At 37.6% G+C, this 24802-nt stretch overlaps 1 protein-coding gene across 1 annotated transcript in view; it reads right to left on the bottom strand.

Annotated features, from left to right (window-relative positions):
* Positions 1 to 24509, bottom strand: part of plg (plasminogen) — a 39670-nt gene extending 15161 nt beyond the window's left edge. Inside the window, exons 1-9 of the mRNA XM_008123218.3 lie at positions 24349 to 24509; positions 16055 to 16190; positions 14557 to 14663; positions 9742 to 9856; positions 7112 to 7251; positions 4509 to 4629; positions 3431 to 3549; positions 2701 to 2863; positions 162 to 289 (exon numbers count right to left, since the gene is read on the bottom strand). Of these exons, the coding sequence (XP_008121425.2) occupies positions 162 to 289; positions 2701 to 2863; positions 3431 to 3549; positions 4509 to 4629; positions 7112 to 7251; positions 9742 to 9856; positions 14557 to 14663; positions 16055 to 16190; positions 24349 to 24397 (1078 nt within the window). The 5' untranslated portion in view covers positions 24398 to 24509. The remainder of the gene's footprint in view (positions 1 to 161; positions 290 to 2700; positions 2864 to 3430; positions 3550 to 4508; positions 4630 to 7111; positions 7252 to 9741; positions 9857 to 14556; positions 14664 to 16054; positions 16191 to 24348) is intronic.
* Between the last annotated feature and the right edge of the window lie 293 nt (positions 24510 to 24802).

Raw genomic sequence — 24802 nt, 5'->3', positions numbered from 1 at the left:
TTTGCAAGGATTCCATCCATTCCTTCATACCCTGCCTTTCTACCAGGATGGGACTCAAGGCAGCTAACTAAAAGGTATTTACTTCCTCTGCTTGTTTAGTTCTGGAGTGCCAAATGTTCTGTTCAGATTTATCACAGACGGCCAAATACTAATGTTCTTACCAGTAACTACTGCAGGAGCATTACAATTAGCAATGTCACAATATTCCCATCGTGTATTGGAATCTGTGGTATAGCACCATGGCCTCGATTCTCCATCAGGGTTTCTACAGTAGTTTTCTTCTAAACCTCTGAAATATAATGTGCACAGAAACAGCTAATGCTTGAAACTTCCACATTGATTTTAAATAGGACCCAAAATATTTAAATTTCACTTTCATGCAATATTTATCTATATTTGCTTGTATGGTTTTTTTTCCTCCCAGATTTTGGAAGACCTGTTATTTGTCTATATTACTTCAGCAGATGACCAAAATTGCCCATCCTACGACAGTTCGACCTCACTTCAGGCATGGAGCCCCCCAGATCCCATCACATTAAGTAGATTTACTTCCGGCAAGGTTCTGTGCCTGAAGTGAGGTCGAACGGTCATAAGAAGTAGTGCCAACAACATGGGAGGCTTCCCGTGTCACATAGAGAAGAACGGGGGAAAGCCGTGCAGTGATGCTTCCACCCAGGGGATCAGGTTGTGATCGAGGTGACCCCCCCCCCAGGACTTTGTAAAAGATAGTTCAAAAATCAAGACTTTATGTTCTATATTCCATATATTTATAGTAGAAGGTGATTGAGACTTTTTACTGGAGTTTACTGTGACTCTCTGCACAAAAGGTGTTTGACCTTTTAGCCTGAGGCAAGAGATAACAACTTCATGAATTGTAAAATCATGCTGCTAAAACTCCACTTTTATGAATTTCCATGCTGGGTTCTCCAGATGTTATGAACTTTGTTCTTATCAAATATTTTCAATTGTTTATATCATTCATGATTCCCCTTTATGAAATGTAACTCACTTTTATGAATTCTCCCTTATTTCCATGAAATCTATCTATCTGCCTATATGTATTTGTACTCTTTGGAATCCCCGGAAAATATGTATTTTTCCCAGCATGGTTTATATTCCAACTTTATTTTATTTTTCATTTTATTTCATATAATTGTCAAATCATGAAATCAAATAGGAAATATTTTGAACTCAACCTGAACCCCAGAACTTATCCCATTTCCTATGACCCAGGCTTCCTTTCCCAAAAACAAAAGGATAATCTGCCACCGCTAAATCCAATCAAATTCAAATTGCATGGACAATATAGGGCTTGAGTCGCCGAATTCGGAGTTTGCTGACCTAAAGGTGATTCGCCCCAAGGCAAACATTGTCATATCTCACCCAAAGGAAAAACCAGGACACCTCAGGAAGGCGCCCTGCAGAGCCTGTCAATATGGCTCATCACCACCCATCTTTGCTTCCATCTCTGACACCCCAAGGCATATCTAAAATCTGTATACGTGACAGAAACCCGGACACCCTTGATTGCTGCCATTAATAAATTAAGCACCCTTTAGACATTGGTCTAGCAGGACTTAATCCGCTAGTTCCTGTCCCGTCACCTCATTGTTTCGATAACTCCCGCCTTCTCTTTCCTGATTGGCCCGAGTAGAGACAAAAGGCAGCTTCCTATTGGGCCAACGGAGCAAGGCGGGAAACGAAAGCCCGCCTCGTTCAACCTTCTAGCCTATCAACGATCAGATGGGCGGGGAAGCAGGGCGCGAAATTCAAAGGGTTGTCAGACTGAAATTTTGTATAAGTATGGCTTTATTTTGATTGTATGGTACCCTAGTAGACCGAATGATCGCTACTAGAGTCCTCTTCAGCTGAATTGCTCAATAAAGACTCCTTGGCGGATTTTCCTTCAACTTTGGCGGACCTTCTTCATTTCGGCTTCAGGTTGTATTGCGGCTCGTAATTCTCCTTTTGGCTTCGCCAAGGTCCGTTCTCTCAGGACCGGATCGGGTCTCTCCTTAAGGGCCCGATCCCCTAAAACGTGGTCGACAACAAGGTAAGGCGCAATGCAGGGACAACGGGTTCCCCCACCAGATTCGCCATGATCCTTGGCAAATCCTCCCCCTATCGCCTGGCTTACAGACCTCAATGTGATTAGATCCATAATAAGATACCTTGGAAATGGGAACAAAGTCAAAACATGAATTTCATTTCTTTCATGTTTGTATAATTTATATGTATAATCTGAAATGAAAACTGGTTTGCCAATTCAAACCACTACTTGAAAAAGTTCCTTCTTATACTTTTATACTTGGCTATAATGATTCAGGGGTCCTTGGATTTATAATTCAAAGTAGTAACTTTTATTGTAAGGCAATATTATCTACCTCAACCCACAAAAGCTAAAGTTGAAGGACATTTTAAGTCTTAAAGGTGCATCTTCTTCCTCTCTCCTTTTAAGAAGGCAAGAAAAATGGAAAACACAGTATAATGTGAACCCTCTTACTGAGGTGTCTGAAATCAAGATTAATGATACTCACTAACTTAACTCTCCACCCTCTCCTAACATTGCGTGGAGGCCAAGATGCAATGGTAATAAGATATGAGAAGAAAGGTCTCTCAAATGTCTCATGTTTGAAGTTAGCTTACTTTATTCACTCATTAGAACTGTAAGGCTCTAGCAACAATGGATGTTTCACATACTTGCAAGGGTAGTTTTCTGGGATTCTCATATGTTTGTGAGGAGTTTGAGCTGACCAGGATTGACACGCCTTTCCAGATACTGTCACAGAAATTTTCCCTCGATAATTTTCTCCATTTCCCTCAAGACACTCACGCTCCACAATGGAGACTGGAGCAGGTGTAGCTATATCGAGAAAGACATGAGGTCAGCAACTTCAGAATAAACAATGGGAAGCAAGCCAGCCCAAATTGCATTTTGCTTCAAATGCAACATTCACTCAAATCTCGAAGAGCAAAAGAAGAGCCCTGCTAAAGAAAATTAAAGGTCTATTTAGCCTAGCATTCTGTTCCATCAGCTTTCCTATAAGCAGTCCACAAGCAAGATGATTTATGAGATAACTAGATAGCCCCATGCCTTTATCATTCAAACTGATATTCTGCACTGGCTACCCCACCCACAAAATAAACAAATATTACAGTATGACCCCTGTATCTACAGAGGATACATTCCAAGGAATCCCCCACTCCTGGGATAGGTGAAATTGTGGATAATAGCAAACCCTATATTTTGACTATACTTCAACTGATTAGCATACCATAAAATTGCACTGGAGGACCTAGAAAGGCCCACAAACTATTTTTGGAGTATGGCTAAATAAAATTATGGATATCAAATCCATGGATAAGGGGTCATACTGTATTACTATACCATTACTATTAGTTTGCCATACTTAGTCCAAATAAAACTTACTGCAGCGTGGAATATTACAAAATTCCCAACGTTTGGTTGGACTGGTGGTGAAACACCAAGGACGAGGTTCGCCATCAGGATTACGGCAGTAATTTGACCTCAGATTCTTTTCCGGAAAACTGAATATTAGATAAGAAAGATAAAGTTTCTCTTGACTGAATGCTGAGGAATACATCCCAGCATATGTAGCCACCACACCAAACAGACAATTTTTCATCTCATTCAGTATTGTCTAGTTTGATTTGTACTGGATTTTTAAGATTTTAAACAGAGGACTTCAATTTTACTAGTCTCCACGAATTCAGGATTTTCCATGTACAAAGCATGTGTGAGCTATTGAATACGCTATGTAACACGATTTTTGTACCTGGATTTTAATGTCATTTCCTAATTGGGTCTATCATTAAAACATAGAAAAGGACATCCTGCAGCACATTTTGCTACAGTTTTATAATGCATATCTTGTAGAGTCACAATCAATTCAACATAGTTTGTGGCAGCCACAAAAATGAAGTTTCTGGAGTATAACAATTACTTTCAAAGTAAGTATTGCTCAATTAAACAGAAAATAACACTTTCAAACCAGAAACAGAATTTTCTTCAAATTTTGTTACATAGTGTTATCTAAAACAAGCTTCCATAGATTTAAATCCAAAGTCTTGGGATTTACCTATATGTACTGCATGCTAAATTCTATAGTGCCACCCTCCATGCAGAATCTGAAAAAGTTACCTTTTAGACTACAGTTCTAAATATAGAATAGGTGGGAAATATTAGCAATTATAGTCCCAAGAAAATATTTTTACCCAAACTCTGATCTACTCCATATCACCATACAGCCTCACCAGTCTTGCACAGGTTATATTCATTTTATTGAGATTTGTGTAGAAAACCTTTCTAGTCTATAGCATATCCACTGACAATGTATTATAATCATTTCAGCCGATAAGTTTTCAGGTGACCACAAATGAATCCACCTTTAAAATTATTTTTCCACATCCTAATCATGCCGCAATTTGAGACATCATCATCTTTATTAGTGGTAATGGCCAATGAACTCATTTTTAGGAGGACTTACTTTGCTGGGATATATCCATGAGCATGAGGTTCTTGAGAAGCCCAAGGTTGGCACTGAAGTCCGGACTCTGTTTGGGAAATTTTACCTTGATAGTTTTCTCCACTGCAGTACATGCATTGCTCTGAAAATGTAAACATTGTTTGATTCATGAAGATTCATCTTATTAGACTTATGCTTTATGTTATGGGCATACTTTATTTTATGGGTACAGAATTTTCTTCAAATTTTGTTACATAGTGTTATCTAAAACAAATTTCCATAGATTTAAATGGAAGAGATTTACATCTTCGCCATATATAACCCCCTTTCCTCCCAAAATTGGAATGTAATGGAGCTGTCATTTTTAAAAAAAACAAATTATTAGAAACTAATTGATTTCTGAAGATGGAAAATGCAGGTGTATAATTGCGGAAATCAACTGGAATGAGAAGGAAATGCATTTAATAGGTATTTGTGATCCCAATAATGAGAAATAAATGTTTTATGAAAATTTGTTAAGAGAGGCATCTGAACAAGATCCACAAAATCTGATTTGTGTGGGCAAGTAGAACAGGTTTGTTGATCACAAAAAAAAACTGTTCTAAGGAAGATATTACGGAATACTGAAGGAATTTACCTAGATCTTATTTTAAATATATAATACATAATTTATGTTCTAGGTAGTCTCCTTTGTTCTTCTTAATATTTTCTCTAGAGTAATTTGGATTAATAAATAGAGATGTTTGCAATCAAAAGCTAAACACTGGTTTTTTTAAAAAAACAAAATGCCATGAATCTTATTCTAGAATAAACATGTTTTCAATTTCTAGTAATATGACCAACATAGTAATGGACAAAATATTGGATGTTTTAACCCGTACCCCATGCCACAAAAAAACACAGATTATAATCTCACCATGATGTTCTTGAAAATCAAGCAAACATAGTTCAGATGAAGACTTAATAAACATTTATTTCTGAAGATGACAATATTACAACTAATGATTTTTTTGCGATGAACTTAAATAACGGTATAGTTCCCATGGTAGTTTGCGTTGCAAGCAAAAGTTATATGACAAGGCAATTTATAAAATATAGTTCTATACTGGAAAAAAGAAAGGGAAGATAAATAGAGAGAACTAGAGGATTCCAGAATACAAATTTTGATAATTTTTTTTAAAAATGATTAAATTAATTCAACAGCAGTTCTCATTGTTTACAGTCCAAGAAATGAATGACAAACTATTGTATCTTAAGGAAAAGAAGTTTGAATTCACAAATAAACCTGGGATGTGGCTTTCCTATAAGTGGGACAGGAAAGGATAAAGGAACATGTAAAAAAGATCAAGAAAGGATACCTATTTATAATGTATGACTTGAAAATATTAAAAGCCTTTAAAATCTTGCTGAACCTTACATGCAAAGGTCAATGAGAAAAATTTAGATATGAAACACTATTTGGATAAACTTCTGTTGGACAAGTCTGGAACAAAAGAGAAGTTTGAATGAGCCTGAGACAATTATGAAATGTACTGAATCAATAAAAAATAAATCTGGAAATGTACCAGACCCGGAAGGTCTGCCAGAAATTCAAAGATGGGCTACTTCAACCATTATAATGGTGTGTGATAAGTTATTAGAGAAAGGGTGGATGCCTAATTTTTTGAAAAATGCCTATATTACACTGATTTTTAAATTAAAAAAACTACAGATGAGATATTAGCAAGAGTGAGAGACCTTTCTATAAGATATTTATCATTATCTTGGCACGCCAAATAAGAAGACACATCTTTCAGACCATCAATGAGGATTGGGTTGGGTTTCTGCCAAAAAAATAATTGAGAAATAACATAAGAAATATCTTTAATATTACTGAATCTTTGGCACACAACAATGACAAAAAGGTGGTCTTGACTTTTAAAAAAAATACAGAAAAAATTGATTTTGGGAGGAATTATTTATCCCTAGTATTGGAGGAAATGGACTTTAATGAAAGATGTGAAGATAAGGTCCCAGATCTTAGCAAATGGCAATAAAATGAGATCAAACAAAATACAAATGGGTCCTCTCTTGCCTTTCTTTTTTATTTTGGCACTGGAGAATATCAGACAAGATGACATAATATATGGGATGTAAAGAACATGGATTCTAAAGGATAAGTCAAGTGAAGACTTTTTGAAAGATTGGAAACCATTTATGGATTTTTGAGCAGTAAGAAATCTAATGATGTAATAATCTGTGGTTATGGTTGTTGCTGTAAGTGGGATTATTTAGATGGATTATAGTGGTAGAATCCTTTCCCCCTCATTGCAATCAGAATTACGGGCTGGAGGTGTCAGAGCCCAAACGCGTATTAGTTGTGTGCCTTTCCTTCCTTGGCCAAGGAATGGCTTTGGGAAGAGGTGCTCAGCCAGAAAAACAGATATCTTGAGCATGCAGGGAGAGAGGACTAGTTTTCACCAAACCTGACAAAACTATAATCTACTAGTGAGATAAAAAAAATTGGCCTTTGTAAATAATACATTGCTGGTAAAGAAAAGAGATTCCCTCATTCTTAAGTGATACTTATTTACAGTAGTTAAAATAACCTTTCAAATATAAAATGTTATGCTTTGCAAACCTACCTTCACATTCGGGGATGCTACAGTAATCATATCTTTTTTCAGGATCTGTGGTGTAGCACCAAGGACCTTTTTCATCATCATCAGGATTCCTGCAGTAGTTTTCTTCCAATGATTCATTAGGGTGACTTTCAGGTGAGAAACTAGTAAAAAGGAAAAAAGAAAACATCTGTTACCCATGGTTCTATGAGTGTTGAATGGATTTAGACTATACAAATGCCTCTTTTCAGTCCAGTCCAAACAGTGAAATAAAGTTCTATAAAAAACAATGGAAAACAAACTGGCCATGGTTGCTGGTGGTGAGATTGCAATAAGATTGCAAATGTCATCTAGTGTGAATCGAGTCTGAACTTTAACAAAGACTTAAACATGGCGTAGATTCACTACTCCATTGACATGGAAGATTTTTAGCTTAAAATCTAGATGCCACCTAGCAGACCCATGTTCAGAGCATCTTTACTTCTAAGCAGTTAATTGGAGTTTGAATTTGACTGGAGAGTCTATCCTTTGCCAAGATTATTGAACTTTTCCCACAAAATTGAACCCTCCCAATCGAAATTACCCCCTGAAGCTGCTATTAGTCCTTCAGAGCAACAGCAACAATTAATAGTCCTGGTAGGTTGAGGTCAATTGTGGCTTAATGCTAAGCCACAGTTTACCAGTATGGCAATCAGAGGTTGACCCAGTAGTTACTTAGGATATAAAAATCTCATTCCGATTTACTTTTCTGGGTCAATAAAAAGAATCAATAACTACATTTCAATTTGAACTGAATTAGCCAAGACATTTAGAGGGTATATAGATCCCGTCATCTCTTTGGGCGTTTTATGTAGAAAGTAGAAATCCTGTTTGTAAAACTCCTTCAGGTGTGTGTTTCCAACTTACCTACTTGAGTAATTGCAAATAAATCAAGTTACAAAATGCTAGTAGATCCTTCCTTTCAAAAGAAATCACACTCTAGTAACTATTGCCCTAAGATGTCTGTTTGAGTGAATGAGGAGGGTATAGTAGTATTACTATTGCGTGGTGTTTCAAGTTAATTGACTCTGTCATATACAGAGGAACTCATAATATGACCATATCATAATCTTGCATGGCTTGGAAAAGTTACTTTCTTGGACTATAAACTTGAGAATTATCTGGCCAGCAAGTTTGCTGTGTGTGTGTGTGTGTGTGTGTGTGTGTGTGTGTGTGTGTGTCTGGAAGCGATAGTCCAGAAGTGTATTCATACTTCACAATTTTAGGGCTTTGCTACCACTTTAATTGCCATAACCCCATCCTATGGAATCCTGGGATCTGCAGTTTTGTGAGGTACATAGAATTGTCTGCTGGTAATCTTTCGCTGGTGCAGTTAAGGAGAGTGTACCAGACATCCCTAAGTGCAGGTCTAAATTACAAATTCCAGGATACCGTTGGTTGTTATAATGGTATTAAAAGTGGTATCAAACCACGACAATTGTGCAGTGTGAATACACCCTTTCAGAGGAACTTTTTGATACTGATAAGTAGACACTACCATGGAGAAAAAGGAGATATGTACTTTTGCTTCCAATGACAGTTGTTGTTCTGCATAATATCTAGGCGTAGTCTGAATTAGTTGGTCTGTCACAGATGTGTCACAAAGTTTTTACAAAATAGGCACAATGTGTTCTCACAATTTGCAAAAGCCAAAAATAATGTCAATTCATAAAATGAAAAACATTTTTGTGTAGATTATAAAACAGACACTAATTAAATGTTGAGACATGAATAGCTGCTCACCCATCCTATCCAAATTGCAGGTTAGTAATCGAGCTTTCATCAAATTTTTGTTAAGCAGCCATAAATTATTATCATGGAGAGCTTGCCAGTGGGACAATGCAGGTTCTGGTTAATCCTTTTCTCGTTCATTTCTGACACTGCAACCAGGAAGTACAGAAATGCTACCCTGTCGGGTCATCTGACTCATTTGTGTGATGCACAAAACCTTCTTGAAAGAAAACTGTATTACCAAATTGAATGAAGAACAGAGAGAAATAGGAAACTAAATGGCTCTAAAATCAAATATTGATTATTAAACAATCTGTGATAAAGAATTCAATTCTTTTTATGTGTTTAGAGCACATATGGGCAAACTTCGGCCCTCCAGGTGTTTTGGAATTCAACTCCCACAATTCCTAACAGCCTACCAGCTGTTAGGAATTGTGGGAGTTGAAGTCCAAAACACCTGGAGGGCCAAAGTTTGCCCATACCTGGTCTAGAGCCACTTCATATTTTATACCTCATATGAAGAATAAATGCTTCTTGCAGTATGTTAGAAAGCTGAACACATCTAATGTGTCTCTGTTAACACCTGCAATATGCATGTGTATGAAATACTTCCCATTTGAGTAAAGGCATAGTCAAGCAAAAGTTGTTATTTCCATTTTCTACAATGGAAATGATTTACTGATTTAGATTAAACAAAAAACTGTTCTGGTGGTCTTTTTGGCTGATGAAGCAGAATCAAGATGTTTACAGAAATTAGCAGCCTTAGCTGTAACTAACTTTGGCAGAAATGTGCTCAGAATATCAAGTTCACATCAAACATCTAGACACTTGCAGGACTGCATGAAACAGGAAGCAACTCTCACTCTGATGAGAAAATGTCATACTTGGGTACATGAGGATTCTTGTCTGCCCATTTCTGGCATGCCACACCTCCCTGAGTTTTAGATTCTGTTCCTCGGTAGTCATGCCCATTTCCTCTTCTGCATTCAAGTAGATAAACTGAAAGAAAAATTATGTATATATTTATTTCAGCCACCACAAAGAAAATACACCAGCACTGATTTATGAATGCACCTTAATCCAAAGACCAGTATGTGTGTAGCTGACCTTTCGCTTAAGTCAATAATGGAGTGTTTCATTCCGTACACTGATGACTTGCTACCTGTAGCATCTCCTTTAACTGGCCAAACTCCTGGGGAGCAGAACTCAGCAACATCCAGAGGTGTAACAAGTGTAAAGTGTGTTCAATGTTTTGAAGATTAAGGGGGAAGCATTTTGGGAGAAGACATCCAGATGTCATTGTTTTCTCTACATAACATTCCCATGATTAAGTACTGTAAGACCATCAAGTGTCAGGTGACATGTGAGGTGTTTACATCTGCCTCTTTATAATTAAATATAATCAAACTAACTAGTTGTGTTTTGCTGTGTGTATACAAATTGCTCTCTTTCCAGAAACTTCCAGGAATATAATAAAATGCAACCTCCTTTGCTTACAGCAGTGATAGGAATATGTGGCCTTATAGATGTTGTTGAACTGCTTTTAGTTCCCCAAGGGGTGAGAAAAGAGATATATAAAGGAAATAATAAATAAATAAATGTTATTTTACTGCAACTCCCAGCATTATTCACCACTGTCTATGCTTGTTCCTGCTGTGGGAGTGGCAATCCAACAACATCTGGAGGGCTCTGCAAGTCTTACCCTAACTTACAGTACATACTTTGGATATCTACTATATGTCAAACAAAACAAACAACTGTTTTCTTGAGCAGTGCTCATAAATAAGTTCACAGTTGCTAAAGGGTAAAAAATGCATGTAGTGGGGATGAGAAGAAACAGAGACTCTGTTCTAACTGCATGCTGATAATGGAAGATTAGTTCAGGTCCCTCACTGATTTCTGTGGTGCTGGTAGTACAGTAAATGCTGGTCGGGATTGGTCACTGTGGTGTACAAGTGTTTCATACTCTTTATTTGTCTTTAGACCTGGTAGTGAACGGGCTAGATGGATTATGTAGAAAATGTAATAGATGGCAAGCAATTTCATTCAAGCAAACTCCTTCTCCCACAAGGAAATTTTCCTGTCCCCATGGAGTGATCTTTGGATACCAAAGTGCCTTGTGTATGGTTTGGAAACAACATTACTGTGTTTAGTTTCCCCTCTTTGCTGGGAGCCTTCCACATTGCACGCTTATAGGACTGTGATTTTGCTTTAACTGCCACATTGCTATTCTACAACACCTTGGAGTTTGTAGAACAGATGCTCTTTAGTTGAGAGTTTCTATTTCTTAAATTATAAATCTCTTTTCACTAGGATTGTTAAAATGGAATCATGGCATTATAATTTGTAGTGTTAAAGGTCCCAAGTATTTGCAATTATGCTTAGTCCATGGCATAACTGTATATTTCCTTACCCTCCAGTCTCTATCCTCAACCATTTATTGCAGGAGTAGGGAAAAACATGATAATGCTACCTTGAAATGGAGTGGGTTACTATATATACGTGTGTGTGTGTGTGTGTGTGTGTGTGTGTGTGTGTGTGTGTGTACAAATCAGGACCATGAGTGTATGCGTGTGCATGCTCATATAAGTGCATACATATCAAGTAGCAGTCCTCTGTCTCTGTTTTTTCTAATAATTAGAGAAATCTGCAAGGATTTCTCTATTGTCATTTAGTAGAGAAAACAAACTCTTTTGATACAGAAATAAATACATTGCTGGAATCTTCCTTTGTCAATAATTGCAAAACTTTAGAAGCAGTTTAGATAGAAATATGCGATAGTACCTCTTCACTGATTGCACTCAAGGAGAAAGGATAAAACTGGGTTAATATGTATCTGTTTATCTGTTTATTTATTTGTTGCATGCTAAGGGGATAAAAATGAATTGCCAAGCGATTGCTTATCATTTATTAATTGCCAACACTGCAGTGGATGTTGATGAACAGTCCTGCATTGAAGATGTATAATGTAGGTTCTGTGCTAACCAAAGTGGGAGGAGAGAGAGACGCTGGGAATTTTTAAAGCATCTGAAAAAGTGGGACAATAGAGGGTTAATAAGGACTGCCCCTGACAAATCAGGGCTTTTGGAGGGTATAAGGTAAATAACCAGTATATATGTTTTTAAAATGCACTAAAAGCTATTTTAGGTTGTTTTAACTAAATGCATTAACAATGTCAGTTAAAATATTATCTGGCAAGACAAGAGAATGCACATGAGACACAAAAGTAGTAACCAATGTCTCCTTTTAGTAAGTGTGGAGGAGTGTCGAAACAGGGATTCCTATTTCATGACAGAAGATTGCTGAATAATGGATTATTCAAAGATGAAAAATTCATTAAACCTTTGAAATTCTTATGTCCCATAATCCAGCAAGCAAACTTACATATGCACTATGTATAACCATAGCCAATACTGCCTTAAAGGCTTCTAAAATTGGTTCCAACTTCTAATGTTCTTTGAAATCTGAACTCTAACAGTAATGTGAAGGAACAAATGAGAAAGTCATTGCCAAGTGTCCTCCTACGGGAGACATCTGCTCCCTTCTGGACCATTCCTTCACTACCCACCCAAGGAAAACCTAGCTCACTATTTCGGGGCAGCCTTAAAACAGACATGAAAAAAATGTTAAAGTCTCAACTGTTTTAATACTGTTTATATTTAATCCTGTTTTAATGTTGGTATATTGGTAAATGTTAGGTGGTCATGTTCATGCTTTTATGTTAAACCACTTAACATAACTTCAAGGGAGATAAAGCAGGGTATGTATGTATAAATAAATAAAAATACATACATACATACATAAAATCAAGAACTTCTATTACCAACGCACTGACTAAATAAGGAAACATTTTCCACTTAAGGCACTCTGCTGAGCTAGTCCTATAGTTATTTCAATGTGCATTGACTGTTTTACTACATGCACTATATGCCAAAAAAAGAGCAATTCCATTCTCTCAATAGTAACCCATGGGCCTGGATGAACCAGTACTATCACACTCTACAATAAAACTGGCTTCATTTAGTGCTCACAGATTTAACTAATTGTTAGGGCCTTTCCACACAGCCATATAACCCAGAATATCAAGGCAGAAAATAAAAAAAAAATATCTGCTTTGAACTGGGTTATCTGAGTCCACACTGCCATATATTCCAGTTCAAAACAGAAAATGAGGGATTTTATTCAGTTGTGCGGAAGGGGCCTTAGTCATAACTAGCAACGACCCACTGAATTTATTGTATATGTCTTTAGCTGCCTCATTGGACGACCACTAATGCAATGCATTTACTCTAGACAGAACAAGTAATACAATTCCCAACATGATTTGACAGGGATCAAAATACTCAGACATAGAACTTGGGAAGGCAATCTACTGTTGTTGTTGTTTGTTGTTGTTTGTTATTTTAAGAATAATTCTGTCAGTATAGACACTAGCCAATGGCAATATGGTGGTTCTAGGAATTGCTCTGTTCCAGTAAAGCAAAGGTATGTCTAGAAGCAGGCACACAGCTGTGAAATGCACATACAGGTTTATAGATACTTTGTGTTGTCAAAGGCTTTCATGCCTGGAATCACAGGGTTGTTGTGTGTTTTCCGGGCTGTATGGCCATGATCCAGAAGCATTCTCTCCTGACGTTTCACCCACATCTCTGGCAGGCATCCTAAGAGGTTTTGAGGTATATTGGAAACTAGGCAAGTGGGGTTTATATATCTGTAGAATGTTCCCCCACCCTGGACATTTTACAGATATATAAACCCTACTTGCCTGGTTTCCAATAATAATAATAATAATAATAATAATAATAATAATAATAATAATAATAATAATAATAATTTTATTCTTATATCCCACCCCATCTCCCCAAAGGGACTCGGGGCGGCTCACAGCAATAATAAAAACAGTGACAAATTACACATTGTAAAATCAAACATGAAAAGTAGTTTCCAACAGACCTCACAACCTCTGAAGATGCCTGCCATAGATGTGGACAAAACATCAGGAAAGAATGCTTCTGGAACATGGCCATACAGCCCAGAAAACACACAACAACCCTTATAGATGCTTTTCTTACAAAAAGAACTGTGTCTCTTTTGTGTATTAAACTGAGTACAATGACGTGGACACTTTTAACCTCAGAAGAGATCTCACTGCATTCTGACACAAAAATTAATATTAACCTCAAAACAACCTTCAGAGGGTGAGGGGAAGATTTTTACTATGTCTTAGGGACTATGGATCATTTAAGGCACTGGAGGGGTTTTTTTTTTCCAACTATCAAAAGTAAGCAATGGTCATTAACTATGTGGCAAAAACGACCTCTCCTGGACCAAAAGTGGCCGGAGACATAAACCCATGACAAAATAGCCCCCATAGTTCCAGAGGTCATTTCCTAATATTGTTTATCCCACAATGTAAATCATATAAACACAAATGTCTGTTATCTCATTTTAATCTGGAAATGGGATGTCCCATATTTATGACAGGTCAAGAGTGAAACGACAGGTCAAGAGTGAAACGATTACTTAACAGGCATAGTCTGATGATTGCCTTTTCTCTTAGAGCAATAATCCTGTAATACAAAACAACAACTCACTTTTCACACTGCCTCTGCTGGTAACCTAAACCCACCAGATTTTATAAATATCCCATGCTGCATAAGGAGTGGCAAAGAACATAATATCCAAGTCTATATACTTACTTCTTTTTTCAAAGAGCGCTACATCTGCCCTTCTGAACACAACTGTTGATTTGGTATTATCAGCCAAAGTAATGCACTGTTGATCTTTGAGTGCAAATAGGAACGATCTGTTGAAATGTTGAGAGATAGGCAAGGTATTAATTTTATCTAAGGACTCATTATTTTATAAAACACCTTTTAGGAGGCATAGCCCACACCGGATAGTTTGCAAGATTATAGTATACTTTAATATATCTGTATGATTCCAAATAGAATCCAAATCAGTACCTTAAAACTATCATAGATCAGATAAAACAAAGTGTAAACAATATATTCAGAGTGAAGTCCAATGTTGCACAATACACTCTTTCCTCGCAGATCACAATGTACCATTAGTATATGACGCTGGAGAAATTGGCTAGAATGTATAAAGGTATTCTAAATGTTTGCTGAAAGTGTGAACAGAATGAATGGGCATTCTATTATATATGGTGAAAATGTGAAAAAGCTAAAAGGTTCTGGGTCTAAGTGCAAATTTTAATTGAGAGAATGTTAAAGGTGACTATCTACAGAAAGGGAACATGAAAGAGTTGCCTCAGTATATGAGTACTGCTATTTATTTATCATGTCAGAAGCGAACTGAGGGTACAAGTTGTAATATATTTGAAAACACAAAGTAAAAAAAACCAACAACTTGGCATTATACTAAATGTCCTTTGACCAGTAGCTGGCCACTTGGAGTGCCTCTGGTGTTGCTGTAAGAAGGTCCTCCATAGTGTAGAAGCGACTATCAACATGTAATTTTGTTATATGCACAAAGATGGGAGAAATCAACTTAAAATCATAGAGTTGGAAGAGCCATCCATTCCAACCCTATTCTGCCATGCAGATAAAGCACAACTGAAACACCCCATCAGATGGCCAGCCAGCCTTTGTTTAAAAAGCTCTAAACATGGATCCTGCAGCACATTCCAACTTGGCTGACAAACGAAGACTGACTGTCAAAACTGAATGATTTAGTAGAAATAGACACATTGCTCTGATTAGTGAAATATAATTAGTAAAAACCACTCATTGACCTTTTGCAAAAGAAACACAAGGAATGTGTAACAATAGTTATGGGAAATATTTAGGACTGGCTTATCAGAATAAGTGTAACAGGTAAATTTTAACAAATGAGATAATCTAAAATTCAAAACACTTCTGGTCCAAAACATTTCAGATAAGGATTATTCATCATGTAGTTCTGTAATGAAAAATGCAGATGCTGCAAGTAACAGATCTAATCCAAATGGAAAATCACAAGGAGCCATGGTACTATAAAACTAACTACTGAAAGAGCCCTTTTTAGATCATTTTAGATGATTCATTCAAAAGCAAATCCTATTGTGTTCAGTGGGTCTGGCCTCCAGTTACGTATGCACAGGATTGCAGCCAAGCCCAAGAAACATCTGAGACTATAATACATTATTATTAGGACATTCAGGCATCCGTCATAGTATACAGTAGAAAAGATTACCTGCAAGTAAATGTTGTTTCAGCTTCACATTTTGCTGCACATTCTTCCTTATTAAGAGTTCGATAGAACTTTTTATTTTGACCAAGTATCCAAGCACCATCTGTCTTTACATAGCTATCCAGTATATCGCCTTGAACTAAAAGATATATGTAAGAAGGTCAGGTTAAAAAGTGAAAATTCTGCAAAACAAAAGCATACTTTTCAACAACTCTGGCTAAAAAACATTCTTTATTCATATCTTATTCATATACGCAACCTGCATTCTGATTAAACAGCTTTCCAGCACATAGGTAAAAAAATGCATGTGAACTCATTTACATATTTTATCGCTTTTTTAAACATATGTACACTATGAGTGTAAGGAAACTCCAAGAAAACTCTAGAAAGTGTTGTGCTTCTCATGATACAAAGTCAAAAACCCATCATGCACAGGCTGCTATATATAGTAGGCAGGGAAAGAGTCCCCCTAATAATTTCGTGCTCTTCCCTTTTCCAGCACTGCCATCAGCTTTAGGATTCCATTAAAGAGACTTGACATTCTATATTAGCTTATAATTACATTTTGCCACTACTAGAGTCCCATATGGCTTCCCTAGCTCATATTCCACAGAAGGAGGAAAGTTGATAGAAATAAACAGCAGAGCTGACATTTATTGCTTTGGCCATAGCAAATTGTTCAGGCCTTAGCTGATAAAGGTAAATGTTATCAAATCATTTCCTGTTGGGTTCCATTCCTCTTAGGAGTAAGACTTTAGAAAAGAAAGTTGCCTAAAATGGTCTAAACATTTGACAAAACATATAAAGTATCTAGGTTGCTAAAGTTAAAGGCACTAGTGCCCTCATTTACATTCCAAAGGCTATGAAACCTAAACTGTTCACATAAAATAAGAATTGCTACAACAAAAGCATGGTCCCTTGGCTTGTTCTCAGCCTTGAACCACCAAGCAGAAGGACGTTATCCCATGTGGGCGGTTGTGGTGGTGGGGGGGGCATCATATTACTGTGGCATTATAGCCCATAGTGTTATGAAAGACATCCTTCCATTTCTCATTCCTTTTCACACATTGTCTTTTCTTGCCGGTTTTACCAGAATTATCAGTTTCAGAGTTATCCCATAAGTGAGTGTAGTCCCCGCTCACTCGATTTTAAAAAGAAAAGGCTTTGGAAAAAAAAGCTTATGGGATACTTGACTTTCCCCTCTGATCCCGTTATTCTAGAATAGACCCAAGCAGCCGTTGTTACACCAGACACCACTTTACAAAATTACCATGCCTAGCTCATGAAACAGGATTTTGAGAGATAAATGTCAATGCTTGGTAGCAGACTGTCCATAGGAACGCTCCTTACTCCACATCACTGAAGCGATTCACCATGGGCAAATTTGACAGATTCCATCCCTCATTTTTCTCCAGTCTCATTGTGATTCATGAGCTTAGAAGACTATCTCTTTTCATCTTCTCTTTCCCCCCCCCCCCTCCACCGATTTCCTGTGACATTTCTCTGATGGGGCATGACAGGTGCTGACAGGAAGTCCCTCTGTGTCAAGGGACGGGCTTTGTCATACCTCATCAGCTTTCAGTCTTTAAACTGTTTAGAAACTGGGGGAAACTGCATGGATTAACATCGAAAGTGACCGACCCATATGGGGGGGGGGGGGGTTGAAGTTGTCTGTCAACTTAATGTTGCCCCCATAAAATTCATCGAGTTTTCTTAGGTGAACAATATTTAGAGGAGGCTTTGCCAGTTATTTTCTCTGAATTATAGTTTACGAAATACAAATTAATCCTTGATATTCCACACCATAATTCTTAATAGTTGGCTATGATGCTTCTGAAAACATTAGACCCTGCCAAGTGGCAGAAGCCATGCCCACTACAATTCACAACTAACAAGGTAACACAAAACTGATAATAGTTAACCTATATACAAAGGTATAAGTCTAGAAATTTTAATTAAAAAATTAACCCCCAGAAAATTGGGTCAACTTATCCATAGATCAATGTGAGTACTGTACCCTCAACTTATTCTCGGGTCATATCAAAATCCTGAATTCTGGCTCTAAACCCTACCCTCAACATATATATATATATATATATAGAGAGAGAGAGAGAGAGAGAGAGAGAGAGAGAGAGAGAGAGAGAGAAACTATCTACTTTAAAGCCTGGTGTTATGGTTGAGCCTTCTGGCTCCGGTACTAGGAGACGGGGTCGTAAGACTCCTCGAGAGTCAGACTCTTTTGAGGAGCGTGAAAGGAAACGGCTCCGGGACTTATTTGCAGAACCAACAGATGAAGACTCATTTGAGGGTTTTACTGAGGGAATGGAGGAAGAGATGGTTAGCTCAGAGGAGGATGACATGGAGTGGACTCGTGTGAGGGAGGATTTGGGTATCACCGGCAATGATAGCATGGGAGGCGATTGGCGGGTTGCAGGATCAGACCCATGGACGGGCTGGAGGGATGGAGTGGGATCCACAGCTGGGGATGCTGTGGGGCATAGTCAAAGGTGTTTTAGCTCTGATGAGGATGATGATGATGAGGCACCTGGAATTAGGATAGCAGCTGACAGCGATGAGGAGTTATGAACTGGGATAAAATGGGGTTTAGGATCAATGGCTAATTGCGTTGGGCAAGGTAATCTGGACGAACGCTTGGGCTCTTGTTGGGGAACTTCCTGAAGACAGGTGTGATTCGTTGCTGGATACGTAAGTTACCAAGGACACTGGGCATAGACGGCAGGAGGTACTGTGTGGGGTTTTTCTGTGCAACTTGTGTTTAATCTTGATAGCTTGGACCTCCGTCGTCTTTTTGACGGACATTAATTACCTACTCTGGATTGACGCTGGACTGACTGACTACGACCTCGGACTATCCCTTCTGTGGCTATCGGTGGAACTTGTGGACCTCTAGACGTCTGCACTTGGCTTTCGACCTTGGACCGGATTGGGACCCTGCTGACCGCCGTTACCCTGATTGATGTGCCTGGACCCGGATTTCGCTCGTTGCACGGAGGAGTAAACAGCCTGAGTTACTCATCTGTAGCTTTCGAAGTAGCAGAGAGGAATCTGCTGCCAGTTTATTGTGTTCATTTTGACCTCTGTTTACCAACTTTTGTTTGTTTAAATTGCCAGGCTGAAGTAAGCACTTTTGATTTAATCCGGATTAAACTCCTGTTTAATCCGGTTTATCCTTTCGAACCATTTTAATTCAAACGGAGCTGTTTCTGTTACTTTTCACACTGAAGACAAGTGTTTGCCTAGTCCTTTGCTTCCTACGGGCATTTTTTAGTTCTGTAACTTCAAGAAACTGTGTTATACTCTATTTGGTGGCGTTCTGTCTTTGACACCTGGTTTCCTTCACAGTTCCCCATATGTTTACATGTACTTATGCAGTCCTTGCTCCACATTGACTTTAGTAGGACTCTCCCCCAAATAAGAATGTTCGAGATTTTAGGGTAATAAATTAAATGGACACTATAACTGTACTCTAGGATTTTTAATATTTACATTGGCATGAACAAGAAAATATGTGGATGAGGACGAAATCAGAAATACAGTAGAATCTCACTTATCCAACATAAATGGGCCGGCAGAACGTTGGATAAGCGAATATGTTGGATAATAAGGAGGCATTAAGGAAAAGCCTATTAAACATCAAATTAGGTTATGATTTTACAAATGAATTTAGCACCAAAATATCACAATATATTGAAAACACTGACTACAAAAATGCGTTGGATAATCCAGAATGTTGGATAAGTGAGTGTTGGATAAGTGAAACTCTACTGTATTAAGATATCATTCTCATTACTAGATTGGAAAAATACAGCTGTGGCAAATCGGGATGGCATCAGGGCAGCACTGGGGCTATCCCAGTGCCATGGCTGCCAGCTAAGGCTTTCCCATCCCATATGGGAAAGCATTGCCACTCTGCCAAAGCCCTGTTGTTTCTAACGGAACATGGGGCAGCTTCCGTTTTGGCAGCGCTGTCTTCCACCACTCTGCCACCCCAGTTGCCCAAGGAGCCCCACTGGAATTCGCCCAACTTTGTATGATGGGTAGTGTAGGGCCTCATGGGTGAACTGGGGCAGAAGTGTCCTAGGATGCTTCTTCTGCCCCGTGTGATAAGGTGGAATCTGACTGAAATTGCTGGTTGGAACAACATTTTTTTCTGATTTCATCTACTGAGATTTTATTTCTTTTGATTCAGTCCTGAAGTATAATTATGCATCATAATTGAAAAAGGTTACACTCCTACCGGTATGCATATATGGAAGCAAGTCCCACTGATTTCAGTGAGGCTTACTTCTGAACAGATACATATAGGATTCCATTTTAAACCTATTTCAAAGAGAGCAACATTTTAAAATCTATTCAATATATCTGAGCAAAACAATCATTTTGTGTCTTACCCACAAAAGATTAACATCATAATATGCTGAAACCTATTTTTTGCCTTGTTTAATTCAATAGTGGGGATGGTTTCTATGAGAGATAACAAGAGGCTGAAAATAGAATCATGGTTTTCTGTATGATAGTATGTTTTGATTGTAGTTTTGAGCATGAAAACAAAAGGGGGAATAACTACAGTACAATGAATAGGCAGAAGGCACATTGCTTATGTAAGAACAGATTTGACAGTGCCCCTAGGTTAAAAGATCTCTGATAAATGCTAAGAAGAATAATCCTGGAAGGTACCTCAGGGGTAATCTGGCAAAAGCCCCTACCAATTCAGGATTCCACTGTCGAAACATCCCCATCCAATCAATGCTTAAAAACCTCCAGCAAAAGAAAACTTTTTCTCTGAGAGCTGTTGACAGTTCTGCGCTCAACAAATATTGAGCTCATCTCTGCTGGAGTTCTTGATAGATTTGCAACATTTGTCAAGATTAGTAGTAATTTGTCAAGATCAGATAGTAAATTAGTGGCACTGAGGTTTATAAAACTAGGTCCAAAGTTGAGTTGTTTTAAACCTATGTCTATGTCTTTTAATATACAGTAGAGTCTCACTTATCCAACATAAACGGGCTGGCAGAATGTTGGATAAGCAAAAATGTTGGATGATAAGGAGGGGTTAAGGAAAAGCCTATTAAACATCAAATTACATTATGATTTTACAAATTAAGCGCCAAAATATAATGTTTTACTACAAATCAACAGAAAAAGTAGTTGAATACATGGTAATGCTATGTAGTAATTACTGTATTTACGAATGTAGCACCAAAACATTGCAATGTATTGAAAACACGGACTATAAAAACATTGGCTGCTAACAAATTGGCTACAAATAAAGATAGAATTGCATAAAATGAACTTGCAGTAACAACATTATGGGAAGTTAAATCCGTAAAATATCAGTCCCTGCTGCCTAGGGAAACAGCTGTGGATCCAAGGCAGGAGCGAGACTGTGTTGGATAATCCAGAACGTTGGATAAACGAAGGTTGGATAAGCAAGACTCTATGTATTTAATGATTTTATGTTTTAATCTACCATAGGCATTATAACTTAGTTTTAATTAATGTATTTGAGCCTTGGGGAGAGGCAAGTAAGAAATTAAATAGAGTTATTATTATTAATTGGATACTTGTTATATTTAGGACTGCTTCATTATTCATGAAGCAAGTTTCCAGTTACAAATCATTATCTAAAGTGAAGTTCTTTATAGATGTGCCTGGGAAAATAATTTTGGGGTTTTCTTAGAATCACAGAGCTGGAAGAGACAACAAGGGCTATCTAGTCCAATTTCCTGCCATGCGAGTAAACATAATCAAAGACTCCCAACAGGTGGCCACCCAGACTCTGTTTGAAAGCCTCCAGAGAAGGAAATCCCATCACACTCTGTAGCAGGATACTCCACTGCCAAGCAGTATTAATCATCAGGAAGTTCTTTCTAATGTTTGGAATCCCTTTTCCTGCAGCTTGAATCCATTGCTCTATGTGACTCCAGAGCAGCAGAAAACAAGCTTTCCCCTTCTTCAAAGTGACATCTTTTCAAATATTAAAACATCATTTCAAATATTTCAAGGTAAAATACATTCAGAAGTGGTTGAGCAGCACCATGTCATACTAGCCAGAGTTAGCTAAAGTGCCACTGCTATTGCATATAAAAGATCATCCATCAATGTCATCTCTCACAATTGCTGCTGCCCAGAAACTTCCCTTCTGGGCTTATTCTTCCAAGAAAATTGGAGGAAGAAACACCAATATTTTAAAGTACATAGATGAGACCATATTACTAGCAGACTTGGACAATTCCAAAAAAAAGTTAAAGAAGAAATGCAAATGTATGATTACAACTAAATATTAACGAAACAAAAATAACAACCGTAAACATTTGTGTAACTTTAATGGAGATGTTTTAGAGATATTCTATCCTTAGTAACGATGTTAACCAACTTGAGGCTACCGTCAAGAATCAGAAGACTAAGGGCATTTATGAAGAGCTAGATAAGACCTTAGGTTTCAAGATATAATTGAATCATAAAATCAGGATCATCCATGCCACAGTACTCCCCATTTCTATGTATGAATGTGAAAGTGGACAGTGGAGAAAGACAAGAAAAAGACACTAACTTGAAACTTGGTGTTGGAGGAGAATCCTATGCACTGCAAGAAAAACGAATGAATGGATCCAAATCAAATGAAGCCTGAAGTTTCACTAGAAGCCACAATGATTGAACTGAGACTATAGGCAGTCCCTAAAGTACAAACATCTGACTTCAAATGACTCATAGTTAAGAATGGGGTTGAAACAATATAATAGAATCATAGAGTTGGAAGAGACCACATGGGCCATCTAGTCCAACCCCCTGCCATTCAATTTAAGAACAAACTTACAGAACCTATCGTATTCGTAACTTGGAGACTGCTTTATAGTACTTTGGACATAACTCAAGATGATATGAGTCATAGAATAATGGTTGAAAAATGGGACATAATAGAAAAAGAGAAAAACTACATTGCTGTAGGATTCCATAGGGTCTAAATACCTTAAAGGTTTGAAGGCTTGTCTGATGTTGGAAACTAATCATGGTCAGTAGTACTTGGATGAGAGACTACCAAAACATACCAGGTGTTGTAGGCTCTAATTCTGAACAAGGAACTGGAAAAAAATCCACTATTGAGTATCCCTTGCATAAGAAAAGCCTATAAAATGCACGGGGTCACCATAAGTTGACAGTGACTTGAAGGCACATACATACAGAGAAACTCAAGTTTATGAGATCTGAACAGGACTGTTAGTAAAAGTATTCCTGAGGGGTCATAGGGCCAACATAGGTCAAAGATGAGAGATCTTTGATCGTCTAAGATCTGCAATTAGATCTTGTAAAAAAGAATATAGAACTTTACTGTTGGCAAACTGAGAATTAAGATGTGTGGGAAGGGCCATCTGTTTCACAGCAGACTATAGGAGAACAAAACTCTTATAGTCATTATGTTGGTTGCTCCAAAGTTACTCCACTGACATTCTGTATTCAAGAAGCTCTTGTTTGTCCTTTGGTGGAAGCTATCAAATACGTTTGAAGCTCTACAACAACAATTATATGATGCATATCTAGTATGCCACCATCTCTAGCTGTTTGGTGAGTAGTGCTACAGCCAAATATAAGCATAAATGGCATCATCAACTGCTTGAACAGACAATTATCTGAAGGAGCTGTGAATACAGTTTGAAGGAAGTGAATAGGGGTACAATGGAGATGATAATACATTTTAAAATACAGTACAGGGACTATTTCTGTACAACATACCAGTGCATTGGGGAGACATTTTCTTAAGCGAATCACTGAATATCACTAAACACAAACATGAAGTCCTGAGTCCCCTTCGGGGTGAGAAGGGCGGACTATAAATACTGTAAATAAATAAATAAATAAATAAATTAATCCTATTTGAATCTCAAGTAGAGTAGACCCAGTTATTGAATGGTGCATCAATATCTAGGTAAATATCATTGATTCGCTGTGCCTACTCTAGACAAGATTAGCAATAGGATTTAGATCTCCATATGAGCACAGAACTGCAAAACTAACCCAGTGAAAACAATAGTTCTTGAAATTGCAGAGCATTTGGAAAAATCAAATATTAATATTAATATACCATCAGCACATATATCAATAATTTGAAATCTAGCTATATAGTATTTAGCAAATAAGTTATGAACATTAGCAGGTTTTACTTGGGCTAAGGCAATTTCAGAGACAGATGAGGAATCCAGCATAAATAGAAGATGACAACCCATTTATAACAACATAGGCCATTGTGCTAATTATTAAGGATATGAAAACAGCCTTACCTGTGCAGAAAAACAAAAGTAACAGACAGATATCTTTGTAAGACCCCATTTTGGGATAGGCAACTTGTGTGGTGAAAGCGCTGTGTCTAAGTGGACAAAGTTGTATTGACTCAGCTTAGAGTTAGACAAGCATCAAGCAAATGAGATAGCCAACTGAGTTAAACATTCTCTCAGTGCTCTGGGCCTCTCTTGTATGGTCTGAATGTTCAAACATTACCTTGAATTCATCTTACAACATAACATTTCAAGGTTCGATTAGATGTTGGGGAAAGGTGGAACACATTTCACGATATATTCAAGAGTTTTGATCTGAAGTTGTTGATATTCCTTGATTACATGCCCCTGTTCCTTTTTTAAATTGCAGTGACAAAAATTAAAAAGGGACCCTTAATTGGGGAAGGGGGGTGTTAAATGTAAGACACTCATGCCAGGAAGATGCCCGTTCTTATTTTGG

The sequence above is a fragment of the Anolis carolinensis genome, chromosome 1, assembly GCF_035594765.1.
Source record: "Anolis carolinensis isolate JA03-04 chromosome 1, rAnoCar3.1.pri, whole genome shotgun sequence".
Classification (NCBI taxonomy): Eukaryota; Metazoa; Chordata; class Lepidosauria; order Squamata; family Dactyloidae; genus Anolis; species Anolis carolinensis.
Note: the sequence above shows the minus strand (reverse complement) of the source record. Positions and strands in the feature narration are given on the sequence as shown.